The 21,852-nt window shown below is 35.3% G+C and overlaps 1 protein-coding gene across 1 annotated transcript in view; it reads left to right on the forward strand.

The window, feature by feature from the left end:
• Nucleotides 1-21,371, forward strand: part of mTor (serine/threonine-protein kinase Tor) — an 82,620-nt gene extending 61,249 nt beyond the window's left edge. Inside the window, exons 28-38 of the mRNA XM_071589080.1 lie at nucleotides 958-1,152; nucleotides 2,417-2,638; nucleotides 4,194-4,376; nucleotides 4,759-5,071; nucleotides 5,654-5,796; nucleotides 6,527-6,667; nucleotides 8,526-8,731; nucleotides 12,076-12,223; nucleotides 16,567-17,020; nucleotides 17,362-17,554; nucleotides 21,270-21,371. Coding sequence (XP_071445181.1) covers nucleotides 958-1,152; nucleotides 2,417-2,638; nucleotides 4,194-4,376; nucleotides 4,759-5,071; nucleotides 5,654-5,796; nucleotides 6,527-6,667; nucleotides 8,526-8,731; nucleotides 12,076-12,223; nucleotides 16,567-17,020; nucleotides 17,362-17,554; nucleotides 21,270-21,285 — 2,214 coding nt within the window. The 3' untranslated portion in view covers nucleotides 21,286-21,371. The remainder of the gene's footprint in view (nucleotides 1-957; nucleotides 1,153-2,416; nucleotides 2,639-4,193; nucleotides 4,377-4,758; nucleotides 5,072-5,653; nucleotides 5,797-6,526; nucleotides 6,668-8,525; nucleotides 8,732-12,075; nucleotides 12,224-16,566; nucleotides 17,021-17,361; nucleotides 17,555-21,269) is intronic.
• Nucleotides 21,372-21,852: the final 481 nt, after the last annotated feature.

Raw genomic sequence — 21,852 nt, forward strand, 5'->3', positions numbered from 1 at the left:
CTAGGTACAACTCAGTGAATGAATATGGGCCGCTAATGCTCCTTTGGTCACAAAAATCAAATAATAGCACGTTCTTCTCAACTGGAGGGAGCGATGACTTTTGTGGAGAATGTTATCTGCATTTACTGATAGAGGAATGACTACTGAATCCAAACAGTAATTTCAGTGACTTTGGAAACAACCAATAGATGGTGCTGCATGCTTGCAGCCTCGTGCCTAAACTGTAGTCCCCCCACTTCATCACCATCTCTTCCTTTGCATTGCATTCCAATCCCCCATCGCTATCAAATGTGTCCCCGGAAGAGCACATTAGCTCTCTAAAATGCCCCTTACAGACCAAAGATATTCACTAGGGAAGGATGAATATTTCAGTATGATCAGACAAAATTGGAAAAACTTTATTTCTACAAAAAATTAAGTAATGTATCAAAATTAGGAATTGGAGCAATTTTTTACCACGTCTTGAAAAAGTCCAATTTTTTTTGCTTATACATGAAAATTGGTTTTACAAGATAGTACTGTACAAAACTAGCTGCAAAATATTTATCTGCTCGACTTTCTGCCTTACCTCTATCCGACAAATCAGATTTCATGAACCATGCTTTCCTAATCCATGAAAACTGGTGGAAAAAATTTAGTTCTTCCATTGCTGCATAATTCCCCTCCAACCTCTTCTCAGTTTCAATGATTTTGGAAATGTTTTCAACTTTTATTAAGTGCTGCATATATTTTCATTTCCAACCCTTTGATTGATTATGTTCTCTGTAAGGTTTATTTTTTTACAGTTTGTTTTTAACTTGGTCATCATCACTAGAGTGTTGGCTTTGTTGAAATTTAGAATTACTTATTATGAAGTAAGCTTATGTCAATTGTGCTGCCTGTTCAGTGATCTGTTTTCCTTCCCATCACATTGTGCTAATATATGAACTGACATGAATTATTTTATTATTATTTCAGGGTTCTCAGTACATATCACAGTTTACGGTACCTGCAGTGGAAGGCTTCTTTCGCTCAATTGCACTGTCACATGGTTCTTCACTGCAGGACACTCTACGTCTTCTTACATTGTGGTTTGACTATGGGCAATGGCCAGAAGTTTATGATGCCATTGTTGAGGGCATTCGAACCATTGAGATTGATACATGGCTTCAAGTAAGAGCACATCTTAATGAGTTTATTTCTTTATGCTTACAGGAACTTTTTTAGCTAAATTTAGCCTATTATGCCAGATATTTCATACTAATTAGAGTATTAAGATTTCCAATTGGAGGATATCATTATAAATCACTATTCTATGATGAATTAGATGATCCTGATCTTTGGAAAGGCTGGGAGAGTAATTAATGATATTTAGAATTTAAGGGGAGGTTTGACTCATGTAAGATTAATTGGTTAATTTAAATGCACAAGTAATACAATCCTATAGTAAGAGCTGAAACATATTTCTTTGATCCTTATCTAGGAAAATCTCATTTAAATATAGGGCTTTTGTTTACTGGTCTGTTGTTTATTAATAATAATAATCATTTTATTTGCCCAAGGATTGGTGTACAATAACAATGTAGGACACATCATTTAAAAAAATAGAAAATCAGAGCATTCATATGTAGAGAAGCTTAAAGAATATGTATATTCATTTTTGCATTTTTATCACGTACAGATATGCATAAGTTTTATTTTGCACTTATGTCATATTTTATCATTAATTAACTCGGACACGGTAATAATTTTTCTCAGTTAGAATTTTTTTTATTTGCCTTTTAACTGTGTTACGTCCAATATGTCTTTGTATTTCTGTGGTAATTTCCAATATAGATTTTGCCCAATTGACTTTGGTCCTAGGCTTGCAGCGTTGGTTCAATTGTAATTGATATGCAAGTTTGACTGGGTATGGTGACTGTAGTAGTGAGAATTTGTATGAAAGCCTGACTGAGAATTACGTGAAAAGATCATTTTAGGTTTTAGTTTGAAGTGTTTGTCATTTTTTTATAAGTGATTGTGTCATTTAAACATTTTAAAATGTTTTCTTTACTATAGAAAATTTAATTTTACTCATCATGTTAGGTTTGCATTGAATTTAATTGTGTAGTGTATTGTAATTGAATCAATCATTTTATAATTCAGTTTTCTTCAAGAATAAATCTGTATGTAAAGTGCCTTGCAATATATCATTGATTTCATTCATAGAGGATTCTCACATTTTTTTAGCAACATAATTGAAACAACTTGAGTACCATAATATTGGTTATATGGGTGCCATAATATGGGTTATTTCTTTGATGAGTTTTAACTTACAAGCATGTAACCTGGTGGATAAATTTTTAATGTACTATTTTTGCAAGACTCTCTGTGGAGGTGAACTTAATTTATTTTTTTCTGAGGTATAATTTATACTGATGTAAGCATTGTATTGCAGGTTATTCCACAGCTTATTGCACGTATTGATACACCTCGGGCTCTCGTTGGACGGCTAATTCATCACCTTCTCATGGACATAGGGAAGCATCATCCACAAGCCCTTGTTTACCCTCTTACAGTTGCATCAAAATCAGCCAGCGTTCCTCGTCGTAATGCTGCAAATAAAATTCTTGCAAATATGTGTGAACATTCCCCTGTTCTGGTGCAGCAAGCTGTTATGGTATGTTGGGTGCATTCTTTTGTTAATTTTTTTCATTGACAATTAGGGTGTCATATATTTTTCTCATTGAGACAGGTTGAGGGACAAAAATTCAGTCCTGTCAAAGTTATTAGCATTCCATTCTTTTGATTGTAATTAGTAGCTGAAGGAAAGTACATTTCAATATATTATTAAAAAGGAGATATGTAAAAGGGAGTAATATTTGCTTATTGGTTTTCAGTCATTTGCAGGTATGGTAAAATTAATTTGGTAGAACAAGTGTGAAAGAATCACAGCCATTCTTTTTGTGACAAATTTAATGTTGTTATCACATATACTGGGAGAACGTCTTGACTTGGATCCATTAATGTTATTAGTGGGGCCTTTGTTTATAATGGCAATATATCAGGGGTATTGAATCTTATTATGTAGTTCCTCATTTAGAAATTCAAAGTGTTCTTTCCATGGCAATTAGCCTTTTACTTTGTAAGTTTAACTCACATTTGAGTTTCTCTTTAGATAAATAAATAGAAACTCTTTACTTTAAAAATCATGAAATAAGGGTCACTTTTGTTTAAACCTTCATCAAACTATGCAAAGCTTAGCAAGATTTCACAATGCAAAAATAATATGAGAATAATCTTTGGATCTGCCTTGGTGTGCCTGGCAAGCACAGACAAATGCAACTATGAAGAAAAGGTGTCTGTGGCCTGAAAATTATTTGCCTTGGAAAGGAACAAGGGAACAAAGATGTTAATTTGAGGAATGTCACAAGTATCATAATGATATGGAAGAAAAAACCTTGTGTCTTAAAAAAATGAAATACATACTACACATAGTCTTCTTTTAAAACAACAGTGAAAAATAAAACAAGATCTTCCAAAGCTTTGTGGTATTCTATCACAATTTGATGATTTAAGTAAAATTTTACAATGAGTGCTTCAGATAACTGTGTAAGGAAATAATTTAAAAAATCTTTACCCTTGAGTATCTAGATGATAAGGAGTGATTCTCTGGCTTCTTGATTATCATTATTAATGATTAAAATTTTTACAAGACTAAAATGATACTGCCCTCATCATTATTGGCATTAATTTTGATATAAATCAATTTAGTACATATTACATATTTTAGGAAATATTTTTGTCAAAATATTGGCTTCATTTTCCAGGAAAATTGTGAAACTGTTAGGGAAAGTCCACCATCAATGAAATGCAATTACGGGAGGATTTCTTATCAAGATGGTGTACCTACTTGATCTTCTTCATGTATTGCTCTATACTTTTGGCCCCCTGCAGCATATATATCCACACCCATGATACTACATTATCTAGAATTCTCAAATGGTAGTTAATAATTATTACCACATGACCAATATTTTTGCAAACATAAATGCTTCTGCAGGTGTGAAATTCCCTGGAGGACTGAAATTATTCCCTGGAAAACTCAGGAAATAATTTGACATTTGGAGAGTATGCACCCATTTAATTGCATAGATTCATGTATCAAATTTTCCTAATCTGTGGATGTTTTCTTTGCATTTTATTAATTAATTTCTTTGTTCCTTCAACCTAAGGTCAGTGATGAGTTGATTCGAGTTGCTATTCTGTGGCATGAATTATGGCATGAAGGACTGGAGGAAGCAAGCCGCCTCTACTTCGGTGAGAGAAATGTGAAAGGAATGTTTGACACACTGGAACCTCTTCATGCCATGCTGGAGCGGGGACCAGAAACTTTAAAAGAAACATCATTCAATCAGGTTAGCTATCAGAAATAGTCATATCAAGTAAGTTTTAAAGAAATATACTTCTATGTGAGAGGATTAAGAGTGGAGTTTATAATTTGTAAAAGAAGTGTACATTTAATATTTACATATGATAGAAATGAGATACTTGATGGGATGATACCACAGTACCTTCGTACCCTTCCTAGAAAACATATTCAATCAGTTCTTATTAGAAGTTAAAGTGCAATATGAATGAAAATCGGTCCATTTCACTTTAACTTATAAACATGGATTTTAAATGGCACCCTCTCAATGACCTTTTTTCACTGGAACCATTAGTGGTCCATGATTATGAGTTTCACCTCTTTTGTATGATATAATAATTTTGATATCATGTTATAACTTCCAATTTCAGGCATATGGAAGGGATTTAATGGAAGCTCAGGAATGGTGCCATCGATACAAAGTGTCTGGTAATGTGAGAGATCTTAATCAGGCATGGGATTTATACTACCATGTCTTCCGCCGAATTTCTCGCCAGTTGCCTCAACTTACGAGTCTCGAACTTCAATATGTCTCTCCAAAATTACTCTACTGCCGAGATTTAGAACTGGCAGTACCTGGTTCTTATGGTCCTGGTCATGCTCCTGTTGTCAGGATTGCCCAAATACAGAGCTCACTTCAAGTGATAACGTCAAAACAACGTCCTCGGAAACTGTGCATCAAGGGTGAATTTCACGTTCTAACTCTTAGCTGTAACTCTTTTAAATGAATATTAGTAGTATGTCTATTTATATCTGTAATTTTGAAGTATAGTGAGTCACCAAAATAATTGAATCCCATTCTGGAAATTGGTAGATTCATTACAGGATAAATGTAGTTAAATGGTTTTCAATGCTTTTCAAGTATCATTGCTGTATAATTGGTTGGTATGGCAAAGTTAACTTTGAGCACGATGATTATACATACTAATTTCACCCATCACAAGAAGACTACCAACCAATCCTTGTCATACCTGACACCTCCAGTCTCTAATTATCAACTCATGATTAATATTTCCCCAAACAAACTTGTTAAGAGGTTGGAATACCCTAGAAAAATGAGAATATTCCCTGGAAAACTCACGGTTTCACATATGATATTACTATGAGGTCACTTGTTGGTAACTAATGCATTTGTGGAAAGTAGTTATTGAATAATTATCAATAATGCTACAGTTAGCCACTTTTATACAGTAATAAATGAAATGCACAGTTCACCTATTTAATACTTTTTTAATGTTGACTTTTTTTTATTTTTATCGTTTTAAGGGAGCAATGGAAAGGACTACATGTTCTTGCTAAAAGGCCATGAAGACCTTCGGCAAGATGAGCGTGTCATGCAGCTATTTGGTCTAGTCAATACTCTTCTTTTGAATGATCCAGATACCTTCAGGAGAAACCTTACAATACAGGTATTAATATAAAGTTATAAATTTTAGTGTCCCCCAAGGTGAGGTTGAAATTCTTCATGATTAAAAACTCATTTTAAGATTTTTTTAAACTGTATTTCTTTAATTTTAATTTAAGTATGTTCTGCAAGTATCAATATTCATTGTAACTACTCCATTACCTTCTCAAAGAGCATTGGTTTTTGTGACCATAGTTTTAATAATTATAATTTTCAAGTAGAGAAATGTCAGTAAATAAAGTAAAAGGTAATTGCATAAACCAAGATCTGTAAAGTAGAGAATAGTTTTGGTGTAAAAAATTTGTTTAGTACATTTCCATGATTATTTATTCCATAAATCTCTGCCTCATCCCTTTGAGTTGCTCATGTTATAGCCAGCTAGGATTATCTAGTGAGCCTGCTGCCTATTAGGCAAATCCAGCCAGTTTTTAGTCATTTCATCAGAATGCAAAGTAAATGTGCCATGCTTTACTTAAATCATTTTTTTTTTAACCACTGAGCTATTATCTTCCCAGTTCAGTATTTGTGGCATCAATCTGTTTGCCAATATCTTCGTTTTTTTATGGCCTAAAATAAACCTGTGTAAAACTTGTGTACATTAAAGAAAACTTCATGGTTCTAATCACTTTTTATGAAGGAAAAACTTTTGTTTTGAAATTTTAATCTGAAACTTTTTTACAATGTTTAGTAACTTTATGGTTTATTTATTAATAAAGTGTCCTTTATTTTGTCAGAGGTATGCTGTGATTCCTTTGTCCACAAATAGTGGGCTCATTGGCTGGGTTCCTCACTGTGATACTCTTCATACACTCATACGAGACTATAGGGAAAAGAAGAAGATATTGCTCAACATTGAACACCGCATCATGTTAAGGGTGAGATCATACTGAGAGTCCCCTGTAATGTCTATCGTTTCATCCAAAATGCAAAAATTAACTTGAATACTGATAAAATTCATAACATTTAATGAATCTATAAAGTGGCATCATCATCTCCTCAGGTTATCAACCCAAAAATATAAACTGTTTCTTTGCAACAATGAAGTGAAACCTCAGCTTAACAAGCATAACTCATTTTGGAATCATACTCATGATGCAAAAAAATTCCATAATAAATTAGTGCAAAATATGATAATGCCATGCACATCATGGGGACAAACATATATTATATACTAGGTTTATTCGGCAAAAATCTTGAATCAAGTTCATCTCTTCTTCTATGGTGGAATGAACTAACCTGATATACAAATTCAATATGTAGGAAGCAGAAAAGAATTGAAATAGATAATTTATTATACATTTCTAATTATTTTTACTAAAAAGCTGACTAAGGACATTTATTTTTGCCCACATTTAAAAATGATGTGAAAATAAGACCCATTAAGAGCATTATTATTAAATAAATTTGTAACCTGAGGTAACCGTTATAATCTAAGAGCTTCCTGAAGTCATGATGAAGTTATCTGTTCCCTTTGAGACTGCTTCATTATGCCTCACAATGCTGTGGATGCCGGTCCTTCTCTTAAACTTCTAGAACCATACACAGCTTCCCTTAAATGCTTTTTCGTCCATTGATTGTCCTGGCGTTGGCTTAACGAGGTCAGCAAAAATCACTTTTGCCTTTTCACAAATCATATTCTTGTTAATAGCATTGCCTTGCATTTGATTTTTGTTTATCTATATGAGAAGAAACCTTTCAACATCATTGATAATATTTAACTGTTGTGTATATATTCTTTTCACTCCCTTTGGAACATCTGTTGCCTTAATTTTGTCCTTGTTCTTGAGGTTAGTGCAAAACATTGATGTTGACTGATTGTATGTGCATCAGCCATGCTCTCTCACTTAGTTCATGCTTTTGAATGATTTTGTTTTTCATTTCTGTGGCAATTTTTATTCTCATATGGGGTGTCTTCTTGTGGCTTTTTCTTCAGGGACATTTGAATTACTCATTATGCAATGTGCTTGTTAAGCAAGGTTACACTATACTCTGAATTGATAGAGAGTGTTATTTTTCTATCCCTGTCCAACCGAAATATAGTTTTCTCTGTTATGATTGTACAGTGGATAGAAGAAATATATTGACTTTCATTAAATTTGCTGAATGCTATACTCCGAATTTATTAAGCAAACCATGGGGCATGTTAACTGCTCTGAATTCTTCAAAATTGTGTAGGATAAAGATAGGATCCTGGACCTTGTCCAGAAATCACAAGAATAAGGCATTTATAAAACTGAAGATTCTCCAACTTTCGAATGTAGTAAATTGTTATTTTGTTCTATTTTGGATATTATTTAATTTATAAAATAACTATTTACCAGGAAAAAAACCATGTGTTATTAGTACCTATTCCAGCAATAAGTAAAATGGTTAGCGCCTCATGTCCAGCAATATACATGGTGAGCATAATTCAGAGTAGAGCTCATATCAATGTTCTCAAATAATTTTATTAGTTGGAGAGATGCTATTACTACTCTAATGAATTGTATTAATAATAATGCTATCTATATGTATTTGTGTGGAGATTTTTTTCATCTAATATAATTATGGGAACAAATAAGAAGTGAAAGACTACAAGAAACAAATTGTAAAAGAAAATCATCATTCACCTGCAAATTAATATCTGTTTCATCTCTTGTCACTAAAATCTCCTGGAAGATTATTAAAATGATTAGTTTTCCTTTTCTCTCTTTATATTATTGAGTAAAGGAGTTTGCTTTATTACCTTTTCAGATGGCTCCAGATTATGATCATTTAACACTGATGCAGAAAGTTGAAGTTTTTGAGCATGCTCTCGAGCACACCCATGGGGATGATTTGGCCAGACTTTTGTGGCTGAAGTCTCCTTCTTCTGAGGTCTGGTTTGATAGGCGCACAAACTATACGAGGTCCCTTGCTGTCATGTCCATGGTGGGCTACATTTTAGGACTTGGTGACAGGTAAAATGTTTTTACTTGTTTGTTGTTTCAAAAACATATCTGTAATGCATTGTTGTATTTCAATTGAAGTAAAGCTGAGGAACACATGTGATGTCAAAATCAGCTACTTCATTAGTTACATTTCATATCCATTTTTAAATAAGTGCGCATAACATAAACCTCCCACAGCTTGGAGAGGTTGCAGTAATATAGTTTTAAAAATGAGAAATTCCTCCACCCACCAATTGAAAGTAACTGGTATTTGGAGGTAGCCAGCTAACCACAGTACATCTAGTGTCAATTAGACCCCCACATATTCTTATTCATATCCTGTTACTATGTGCATGTAATTATCTGGAAATATAATCAACTCATCTGCCTATTTTTAGCCTAACACCTTAAATATGCTAATCACTCGTGTGCTCTGTGATTCACATCAATGTGTTGAATAAGGTTTATATTTTTCCATTGTACCTCTTTAATCTTTAATAATTCCAGTAATCCATATTTCCCTCACCATAGACTACTACCTTGACAAGGTGGTAGGAGTTATGTGTTCTTATGGCACCTAGAGGGAGGAATGATAATGGCTCCTTGTTGAGTCACCCATGCCTGATAGGCTGAAGGGTAGGGGCCAAACAAAAGGTGGTCAGCACAGCGTCTTCTCCTCAGTGAGGTGGCTTCAAAGGCATCTTATCCCAGCGGGTTGACCATTTGCATGGTGCTGTCAAATTAAAAACACTATTAATTGAGACAACAGGATATCACCTTGATTAAATATCTCATGCTTCTATGATGGACATGAATTAGAGTCCTGACAACTTCAGAGATCAGGCCCATGGGTCATGTGTTGTGCCCAGCAGCAGGAGAAACAAGGCTTCTGCAGTCGTCATTCACGGAATTATTGCTCAGCAAAATAAACAGCAGCACAGAAGAAACAGATGAGGACCAAGCTGGATAGAATAGGGACTTCAAATGTGAGAATGGTATTGGAGTGAGGGAAATTGGAAAATAAAGAGCAAGAGTTGGATAGAAGAAATATTGATATTTTAGAGCTATGCGAGGTGAGATGAAAGGATAGCACTGATTACTGGAATGATTGATGTAGAATAAGTTACAGGAGGTGAAGAGAGCCAGTGAGGGGTGGGAACAATGTTGAACAAAAAAGTAGCAAGCAGTGTAGTAGACATAGGGCAAGCGAGTGATAGAATATTATAAGGAGAAGAAAAAGTTGGAACAACATTGTGGATATTTTTGGTTGGTAAAATTTGATAGGCATGAGGCATTGGAATGCATTGTGGATTAAGAGAGATTGGAATGAGGTGCTATGCTATTGGTATGAGGTCCTAACAGGTTTAGGAGCAAGGAATGACCATGGGGAGAAAGCAATTGAATTCCGCAGGGGACAGGGTTTAATCATAGCAAACACTTTGTTTAAGCACCAGAATAAGAATAGGCCCACAAGAAAAATAATTGGGTATTCAGAGCAATATCAGTTAAACTATTTTATGGTTGGGGTCACATTTAGGAACAGGATAATTAATTTGCACATTTTCCCAAAAGTGGATGCAGATTGTATAGGACTTGTAATGGAGGTCCTCCTTGACAATTCATTGTATAGTCTTTACACTCATACCAACAACCGACGACAATATTTGGATCGATTGGCCTGGATCCTCAAAAATGAGCTCCTGAGTCAGTTGGATGACATGGGGCATCCTGACAACAAACTCCTTCAAGTGAGTTTTCCTCACCAGTGTTGCAAAACCGTTGTTTGACTTTTCCAACTCATTATACTTATTGACGACATAATTGTTGATCTTGGGTACCTGAAGAACCAAATTATTTTTGTCACCAAGAGGATGGAGAATAGGGCAAATGATTACTTGTGGGTAATCAGCTTGGGTTCAGAAAGGGGAAAGACACACTTGATACCTTAGTAGCAATGAGTTCACTAATAGGTAGGAATATGGAATACAATTAGGGCTAATTTCTTTGTTTCATAGCTTTCAAGAAGGCATGTGATAGAGCAAATTGGGTAGAATTAATTAAAGTAATACAGAAAATAGAAGTAAAATAGAGGTTTAGGCAGTGTATATGCAGCCTTTACATGTCTTAGACTGCTCAGATGTGAGTTGCGAGTGGAGGGTCAGGATGGGCATTGTTCAGTTGAGGATAAAGACGGTGGTTTCCATTATCAACTTTGCTTTTCAGTGTTTATGTGGTGGAAATGGTGAAAGATGCATGGGAAGAACTGGAGATATGAATGAAAGATGGTGAAGAATTCAGACAATCAGATTGGTATGCGGATGATCAAGCTTAAGTTTTTCAGTCAGCCAAGGGTTTGCAAGCTTTGCCCAGCACATTGGAGATCCAGTTTGATAGATATGTGATGATAATCAATGTAAACAAAACAAAATTATGAGGTTTTTGAGAAAGAAAAAAAATCCAAGATAAGTATTAAAATAGAAGGTCATGAACTAGAGCAGGTGGAACAGTTTGCCTATTTTGGAAGTGTTGTGGACCCAAATGATCAAAATAGTGGGGAAATAAGAAGAGGAATTGCCTTAGGCAGAGAAACTCACACATGGATAAGGAAGTTGACGACAGAGAATTTGAGTAAGGAGTTTAAGAAAAGGCTTTTACTTTTTGGCTGTTGAGAAGGATGGAGAAGATGAAATGGACAGAAAGGGAAACAAACAAGGTGCTAATCATGGTGGGGAAGAGAGGGGATTATTTGGAGAAATCCAGAGGACAGGAAAAATGAATGTAGACAGTTTTGATTGGCAATGGGATGTTGAAGACTGTTATAGTGGGGAGAACATTAGGTAAGATAGTTGGATGGAATAGAGTGAGGAAGGAAGTAAGCAGAGTTGAAGAGGACTTTATTGTAGTAACACTGCCTGAGTACAGATTGTCAGGTAGTGTTTTGTTATGAGATACAAGGAAATGTTTTGTTGTACCATTGTAGTCTGTGTCAACTCATAGCATACCTTAGCAGAATACCAGTAGTGATAAAAATGCATTTTGAATGATGCGTTTAAAAGGCTAGCTTCCAAACTCATACCTTTGTATTGTTTTTGCTGTTGTGTAACTTTAAAATAAATTGAGCTCATTTTACTTGAGAGCGTTTAAGTTCAAGGATTGTATGTCAATGCTTTTTGTTGCTCTGGCTGAGGTGTCCATGTTTTTTAACTTTTCAATGGGGATAAACTTTCAAGTAATGACAATCATTTCCTCAGGTGTATTGAAATAAATGTATTAGCTTTACTACTATGTGCTAAGGTACTTTGAGCATTTTATGATGCTCAAATATTAATTTTAAATTTGCAAATATTTAGACCCATGTATTATTTTATTTATAGGCACCCTTCAAATTTGATGCTGGATAGGTTAAGTGGAAAAATTTTGCACATAGATTTTGGTGATTGCTTTGAAGTAGCAATGACAAGAGAAAAATTTCCTGAGAGAATACCTTTCCGCCTCACTAGGATGCTAATTAATGCCATGGAGGTAAGTAACTTTATGAATTTCTGTATTGGTAGCTTTATGTTTTATGGTGACAGTTTCATTTTTAATGAGCAGTTGCTGCAGTGATTGGTGAATTCACTTGTCACTCTCATCTCCCACAAGCATCTCTCAAATTCTTTAACTAAGGTTGAAAATTCTTGCTGAATGTTCTAAAAAAACATAATTTCAGTGTGTTGACACTAGAAGTGCTGTAGCAGTCATTCAGATGGTTTTTAAATGCATGTTGTCTTTTCTTGATTACTTCCTATAGAAATATTTGATATTTTGTGACTTTCAATACATTTTAGCTTAAGATTCATATTTATAATTAATTTTGCTGGTTTTTTAGTGATTAAGTATTTTTTTATATATTTCTAAAAACTTAGTTCTTCGTATTTAGTTATTTTAGTTATTAATATTATTAATGGACAAGAATCATTTTTTTTTATATTTTTGTAATTTCAAAATGATAATTGGGTTTAATATGATAAATTTTTCAGGCATCTCAATGTGCATAATTATCTGCATATTACACTTTATAGGCATTAATTTGCAATGTGAACTTGCCTTGCACTCACCAGTCCTGCCATATTAAAGTTGTGTTGACTTAGTTATAATCTAGTGGCACTGAGTTAAACGTAATTAAAATAGCTGATAATAATATTAACAGTTCCAAAGCCCTAGAGATTTCATTCAAAATGTTAGTTGATCCTTGTTCACAGCTACCATAAGGAACATATATGAGTCATAAGAAATATTCAGTTAAGTGGGTGGTTTACAAATAATATAAGTAAAAGTAACTTTAAAATCATCCAAGGTGAGTGAGGCCTGTAGCATTCCAAATAAATTATCACCTACTTTTTAAGAAAGAAGGCACTTTGTTTTTCCTCATAGAATATTTGTATTATGACCTAGGTTTCATTACGGCATGGCATCTTCAAGTAAATTGTAAATTTTGAAGCACTCATGGCTATATATATGACTAGGGTGAAGCCACTTCCTTGGCCGAAATTGCTTAGATGTTCGGTGAAGATGAATGAAGAATCATTCTTCCTGTGGCAAGCCTGGTGTTCTTTCACCATAGCCTTGATAATCCTTCCCGTTTGGCCTATGTACACCCCATTACAGTTACCACTGTGTAGTTTACAGTCATACTATGTGCAGAGAGGAAGGGACACAGCCTGGAAGCACTGGAACAGCTGGAGATCCTCCACCATGCCGATTCAGGAAAGAATGGTTTAACTAACGAATTATCCTTCTTACTCCCCATTATTGCATTTCCCAATGACCAGCCCGTTAACTCCCCCCACCTGCTGCCCATCCGGCTCATTACCAACCCACCCTACATCAGACCATTACTGTTCTCTTGTGATCCTCCATCTAATCACCTTGCCATTAACTGGTAGACCGTCCTATGACATTCCTCCAGCCTTTCTTCGTTTCCTCCTTAACCTTTTTCTTCCCTCCCCCAATCCAGCCTATTCCCCACTTTTCCCTCTCCCCCCGTTATCCTTTGGTTGTTCTCACCTTCTCCCATCCCCTCTTTCCCACCATTTGTATATATATGTGTATTCCAAAATTTCCAATTTACCTGAAGATTTTACTCTGTAATGAAACCTTGGTCATGCTAAAAATATTCTATGTGGAAAAGTAAAGCATCTTCTTTCATCATGAAGGATTTTCACCATGTATTGCCGGAAATTGTGTTATATATCTACTCTCTTGTTTCTCTCTTGATTAACATGACTATACCAGAGTACAAGAAAGAAGTTAATCATTAGTTTTGTTCGTCATATATTAGGTGTTGTGAACTTTATTTTTAAAATTCCAAAAAACCAGTAAATCATGTACAATTTAATGATATCAACTCAGATAAATTGATCATGGTTTAATTTTTTTCTTGCACTTGTAGAATTAGCATTAGAAAAAACATACATTTGCATGAATCTCCACTGATTTGAGGATGAAGATAAAGCACAAAAGTTGACCTTCAAGCAAATTGATGTCCAAACTTGATATTATGGTCCTCTTTCATTTGGAGTCTGTATTTCTGAGGGACTTGTTGTTTTCTTGGTTAAAGTACGAGGGTCATCCGGAAAGTAGTACCCGTTCGTGAAATAAAGACACAAAAGTAAATATTAACAAACATAAAAAATTTTATTTGAAAGAGGATACTTTAAACTACTTCTCAACATAATCTCCAAGCAAATTAAGGCATTTGTCATAACGTGTGACAAGTTTCTGTATTCCTGCTGCATAGTCCTTCGCCGCCAGCTCATTGAGATACGCGAGGGACCCATCTTGCACAAATTTTTGCATAATGCAGATGGTGTTTAACAATTTCATGAACAATTGTTCGAGAAACATTGGGAAAATGCTCACAGATGTCATCAATTGTGACGCGCCGATCGTTCCTCACGAATTCGTCAACTGAGCTCACCAGTTGGTCTGTAATGACAGACGGTCTCCCCGAACGCTCATCGTCGTGTGTGTTCCCCCTCCCCATGTTGAAGTTGCGACACCACCGCCGAACAGACGACTCGTCCATTACATTGTCTCCATACACCTCCTTTAATTGGCGATAAATATCACATGGGCGAACGTTTCTTGCATTGAGGAATTTAATCACTGCCCTCACTTCACAACTGGCGGCGTTCTCAATTTTTTTAAACATTGTAAACAATCACAGAAACAACACAGGCAATGCTAGCGTCACGCAACTTGGCTCAGAGAAGGCAGACAAGCCACTGAAGCTATCTGACCTCGTCCAGCGGCTACTCGCGTCGTCAGCACTTCATGCGGCACGAACGGGTACTACTTTCCGGATGACCCTCGTATAAAGAAAACTGGAACCAACAAAATTGAGTTACTTAGGCATAACCATGATGTGAAAGCCGTATGTAAATGCATGAAGGTGATCTTGTTAGATCAATGCCATTTTCAATAACATGCATTTTTTTCCAGAAGTCCCTAAGATTCTCTGAGACCACATTTAAACTCTGTTTCAGTTGAAAAAATATATACCAGAAGCCATGATTCTATTAATGGCATCTTATATTGCCTGTCTAGCATTCCCTTGCTATACTTAAGAAATATTGGTTGCAATCTGAGGGATTTAGTTAATCAAAGGGAGTCAAACGTTCGACAGGGTTCCTTAAGATGGTCGTTATAAAGAAATGGGCTGAGGAAAGCAGACCCATTTATTTCACCATTATTTGACTGATATTTTCTTTTCAGCAATACTTAATATCAATATAAACTTATATTTCTGAGGTTTCTGTCCATGGTATTTTGACCGCACTCTCCGAAGGGTAACATGGAAAACATGAGAATCCAAATACCTTATCAAATCATAGGAAAAATAACCATAATATCGTCCTTGGTTCTGCCAAACCCCCTCCAAATTCCTCTCCTGAAGGCTAGCCGACTTAAAGGGTAAGATGTTTTGGTTGCTGTGTAAAATACAGTATATCCTCTTCATCATGCATGCATAGATTGATATTTTGGTGAAGTACAATTTTTATGGACAAATCATTAGCTAACTAAAACTTTGAACAAAATTTAGTCTTGGCATTCCTCTCGAAAGCAACCATGGTAGAAGAAGATTGGATGTTTCTGTAAATAATGAAAAAGTACAGGAAAAGTGGATAAATGAGATAATAAGAGTGGTGAGTTGTTGAAATCTGTGGTGGGGGATGGGGAGAAAGAATATTGGCTAAGCAGAGAAGAGGAAGGAAAAGAATGGATGTTATGTGTGGCAATAAGAGGATTGAGTGGTGTTTGGAGTTGGAAAGGGAAATAATATAAGTAAAAGGTGTGTATGTTTTATGGAAGTGCGTGACAATGTATATTGTCCATTCTGGATAATCTAGCTAGTAGTCTGTAGTCTGTTGTGCTGGTAGTTCCTGCATTTCGAGGATAATAGTGGAGATAATATTTACTCAGAGAGGAGGTATGCATGAATAATTATCCAGAAGGGAAAGAGTAAAAGGAGTAGAAGAGGGGAATTGAGATGGTGCGGGGGCGATGCCGGGTTTCTCTCCACCTTTCATCTTTTCCTGTCCATCCCCTATGGTGCAAATGACCTCAGCTGTTGGTCGCCTTCCCTAAATACTACTACTACTAGGAATAGAAGAGTAGGGGAGGCCAGTTTCTTCTCTCCTCGACCCCATTAGGCAGGCTAGTTCATAAGCGCTTATGCGAGTAACTTTTGGTACATATATCTTATCTTTTATGTTTTTATTTGATGAAGCTATGCGTTATACACATTGCTTGCAGTGAATAAAATGTACTCGCTTCCTTACTAAATGTGTCATGTCACCATTTTAAATAAAAATTTCTTACAGGTTACAGGAATTGAAGGAACATACCGACGCACTTGTGAGTCTGTTATGTGGGTGTTGAGGCGAAACAAAGATAGTCTCATGGCAGTTCTGGAAGCTTTTGTATACGACCCACTGCTGAACTGGAGATTAATGGACACTGGTGGGGGGGGTACAGCTGTCGGTGGGGCCAGCGTTCCTACATCAAAGGGTGTTGGTGGAGCTTCATCCAAAACAAGGGCCTCTACTGTTGCAACCACTGTGGCCTCTTCAATTTCATCATCTAAGGTTAAAAGTACTGCTGGTGATGGAGCTCCAACAGCACTTCCACCAGAGCTGGTTTCCATGTCACAAAGTACCCTGGAGCTTGGAGAAGCCCTTGATGGTGGTGCAACCGTTCCTCCTCCAAATGGCAACTCTAGTGGAAATGCATTGAAAAAGGGAAATTCAGGCTTGCTGAGCAGTGTTGAAAATGTTGGTTAGTATCAAATCCGATGTCAAATTACTTGAAATGGTATACTTGCCTAAAAGAGTGAGGCAAAAAGTGAAAGAGTAAAATTTAGAAGGTCAAAGTAATTGCTATTGCTAACCAGTTCCTTTTATTGATTAACAAAATTTCATAAATTTATAAAATGGTCAAGATTGAAAGATTATTATTCCAGTATGAGTAAATCAAAATCATGCGAATTGAGAGACGACTGTAATCATCATTTACATTTAGGCCTAAAAGACTTTTGTGTGATCAATTGATGAAAATTTAACACATTCCTGCAATAAACTAAGTAAATTTGACAAGCTATTTCTGCACTCTATTTATAGGTGATCATCACACTGGGTGTCAGCAACCCGAGGCTCTTAACAAGAAGGCACTGGCAATTGTTACCAGGGTTAGAGAGAAATTAACTGGAAGAGATTTCTCCCATGAAGAGGCTTTAGATGTCAAGCACCAAGTTGAATTGCTCATTCAACAAGCAACATCCAATGAAAATTTATGCCAGTGTTATATTGGATGGTATGTATAATTTATAATCAATGATACATATGTATTTCCATATGGCATATACAAATTTATAGCCAGAAAGGAGTATTTGAAATCAATATATCAGATGCCAGAATAAAATCCTATGCACATAATCCCATATTTGAGTCCATTGTTTCAAATAGGCCTAAAAAATCAGCTAGGGTGCCATTATTTTTAGTTTCTCAAAATTCCAGTGGAAATGTCACCCGCAGCAGAGGACATAGTGTAGTGTGCACCTATTATTCACTACTCAACTACATTATCATTGTTTTGCAATTGATGGTGCAGTGAAATGGGATGAGCTGGCATTAGTTTGCTTTCCCATGGATAAATGTTATCATGTGAGGTTTTATTACTAATTTATTTGACATTTATGTCCCTTTGATTGAAACCCTGTGGCTTATCTTGCTTGGTTCGTCATATGACAAGCTGACAGGTACATACTTAAAAGAAATAAAATGCAAAATTAGTAATACACCTAGAAGAACCTCTTTGTCAGTGGTAATTCTCTTTTTGTATTTTGTTTCGTTGGTCATATTTACAAGGTTTGTCCAGAAAGTCATGCAATGATAGTTTCATTCATTTAAACAGGATTAATCTTTTCAACATTCTTTATTATTTAGTATAGTGCAGTCAGTTTCACATTCATATTAGAGGCATACATTTGACCCTTCTGCAACACAATTTGTTTACAGTTAATCTGATTTGTATGCACTGGTTCCTTGGTTACTCTTGTAAAAAAATGTTTAATGCCTTTATGAGAGTAATTCAATAAAACTCTTGAAAGAATGTCACACACAAAAACTGTTAAATGATCTCCTCTCATGTGGAACCAATAATAATTTAGTTATGTTGATATTCATCTTTCTCTTTGACCATAAGGAATTTATTTAGTCAGTAGTACTATGTAATCCTGAATTTATAAAAATAACCTTCGGCATTCCTCCTCAGACTGGATCAGATTGGGAATTCATACTCAGTGGAACCTTACTTCGTTAGAAACTCGCATAGCAAGAAATTTGCATGAGTAAAAATATATTTTTTAAATGCCTTGCTTAAGAAGCAATTTTTCTGCATGACAAGGAGATGAGAATTCTCTGAATGATTCAGTGCCCATTGCTTCATATTTGTATTGAGCACTCATTCCATTAGCATCTTAGTAACGCTAGTGATCACACATTTTTCCAAACTCTTATTCAGACATAATATTTGTGTCAATATTAAAAGAGTTAGTAATTTTCCTCAGACTTAATTTCACAGTACAATGCATTTTACCGACTTCTGACATCATCAGGTACAAGTGACACACACAGCCTTTGAATATATACCCATTGTGCAGAGGAGAGGGGGAAGTTGAAGGTTGGGGGGATTGGTTTTCTGAGACTTCGAAGTCGGTGGTCGTGGCTTTTTTGTTCAAAGGAAGAAGAGGTGGTGGTGCCTTGGTTATGACCAAGCATTGGGTCTGGTCTGGGTTTATTGGGGGCGCTTGGAGCGGACAGCTACTTAAAACCGTTGGATTTGTTTACCCTCAGGGAGAGGGGTGGCTGTGTAGGGTCGGGGGATTTTTTGGAAGTGAAAGTCGGTGGTCGAGGAAAGAAAGAACAAAACAGAAAAAAGTGCTGTTTTGTTGTTGATGATTCATAGGGTCTGTTCATGGCGTAGATGCAACTGAGTACGTTGAACCTTTGGGTTTGTTTACTCTCAAGGTCAATATTTCAGAAAGGAGAGGGGAGAGATGGGTATATGATTGCTCATCATCAAGTGTTGCATTGGGAACCACCAAGTGCCTTCGAATCTTGATTAACTCTAGAGAATTCATTTCCCCCTTTCAGCCCTCCTCTTCTAAAGACTTCAAGCGGTGTTTGATCACTCTCCTTGGAGATATCTCCCATAAAACCTTTCTTGGGTATGGGTATGAACAGCTGTATGTGTCACTTGTGCATGATGATATTGCAAGTTGGTGAAATGCATTGTACTGTGAAATAAAGTCAGTGGAAAATTACAAACTATTTTAATATGGACATCAAACAATTCCATGAATTGAAGCGTGAAAGTGTAAAGTTTATAATATTTGTGATTTTTTTGTGCTAAGTTTGATGATATTTTGTGGATAGTTTTTAAAATGCCTCTAAAAAATAACGGTAGAAATGAAAAGTAAAATTATTGAAAAGTGAGAATAAGGTGTGAGCATGGCTGATTTAGCACACACATGCAATCCTCATTGGTGACTTCAAGAAGCTCGTAGAATCTGTGGGTTACATGCTGCAACAGGTTTTTAATTGTGAGGAGACAACTCTCTTCTGAAAAAAAATACCAAAGCAAACCTATAGGTATATGACAGAAGAGGAGAATGCATTGCCGGGCCACTAGTCGATGAAAGACTGTCTCACGATATTATTTCATGTCAATGCAGGAAGTGATTTGAAAATTAAACCCCTGCTTGTTTACAATTCAGAAAGGCTATGGGAAAGCATGGGAAACTGTTGCAACATATATTGAGAAGTATTATCCTAATAAGGCAACGGCTATGTGCTCTACAAATTAATTTAGTGACAGTACTGTGTTGCGTTTTCACAAAATTTTAAAGCATCAGTATAAACAATTGCCTCTAGACAGCTTTCTAGTATAAAAAATTAGGAGTGTATCATAAATAATAAACTAATTATTTTGATTATTTTACATTTTTAACAAATCAAATTCACATTCCAGGTTGGTTAATTTCATGATAGAAGAAGAGATGAGGTTGATTCACAATCCTTAGCAATGTATTTTAACTTTCTTTGAATGAACCTTGTACATAATTTATTTATTTCAGCATGGAATACATTATTGTATTTGCATTAATTAATACAAGGAAAGTTGTTTCACTGAATGAATGTTTCACTTCATAAGAAAGATTCCATTATGCATTATGCTCTTTGTGTGAGGTTCTACTGTATATTCATAACTGTAGTGACCCTGATAAATGACACTCTTACATGCTGGTTATTGCTATTTTCACAGTAGTTGAGGGCTCTTAATCAAAAGATTAAAGAAAGTGACATTTTTTTCTAATTGCATAACCCCTTCACAAAGTAATTGAGTGGAAGATCAAATCTCACCAGTGGCATTGATTGAATTTCTTTTTATTTATGAATTTAAATTAGTTTGAACATACTGAGTTACTTTGTATTAGTGTCTATGAAATTGAATTTACTGTAGCAATTTTATTCCATTTCCTGTTGAATTAGATATCATGCATTAATTAGTATATTAATGAAACTTGACTTCATTAAATGAAGAGCACAATGTATATTTTCACTGTTCTTTATTTAAGTACAACTAGTTTCAATGCTTTTGCGTTATCATCCGGTACAAATTAATCAAGTCGCGGCCCATTTATATACCATTCATGAGGGAGAAATAAAGAACAGTGGAAATATACATTGTGCTCTTCATTTAATGAACATGAACTTCCACAAAGTTGAGCTGGGAACAATTTAAAACTTTACTTTGTTTATAGGTAATTAAAAATTGGCAATTTTCCACAAAAAATTTATTAATGCGATCGATTTCTATGTAACTACATCATCGTCAGGTCTGTAATGTAGTTACATTGAAACCGGTCGCATTAATTTATTTTATTGTGTGGAAAATTGCCAATTTTTAATTAATTATGATATTCCACCATATCACGCCTGAAATGTCTCTTTTTATTTGTTTATAGGTGCCCATTTTGGTGAGGAGAGTTACACAATGGATGCAGGTGCAAGGTTTGTCAAAGCACTGTATATTTTGCAAAATAAATGTTTCTGTATAGAATTGTAAATGATTGTTTTTAGAATATTTCTTTGAAATTAGGCGAACATAGCATTTGATTATTGTTACAAAACTTTCAGTATATTCTCGAATCATGCAATTTGATCAAATCATGCAGTACATTCACTAAACACATGCTAGTTATTACCGAACATGATTTGCTTTGCAATGCATTTTTCAGTAGCTTTTCTACTGCATTGAAATGTATTGCTATGAAACATGTTACAAGAATGAATAAAATATTAGTCCATTTTAATCCTCAATTTATTCTAAGATTTGATCTATAGCCCATACTACCTTAACTCTACCCACAATACATAGGAGAGATTTGATTTCTCCTTGGTCTCTTGAATTTGAGGCAGTGATTGCTGCTGTTGGGACAACTACCTATGGTCAGCATAGATGTAAGACAAGTTCAGCCATGGAATTCTTGAAGTCATATCAGATTCATTAAACTGGAGAAATTACGGACGACTAATTTAATGGCCCAT

This window comes from Hetaerina americana, unplaced genomic scaffold, assembly GCF_022747635.1.
Source record: "Hetaerina americana unplaced genomic scaffold, ioHetAmer1.1.p SCAF_32, whole genome shotgun sequence".
Lineage (NCBI taxonomy): Eukaryota > Metazoa > Arthropoda > Insecta > Odonata > Calopterygidae > Hetaerina > Hetaerina americana.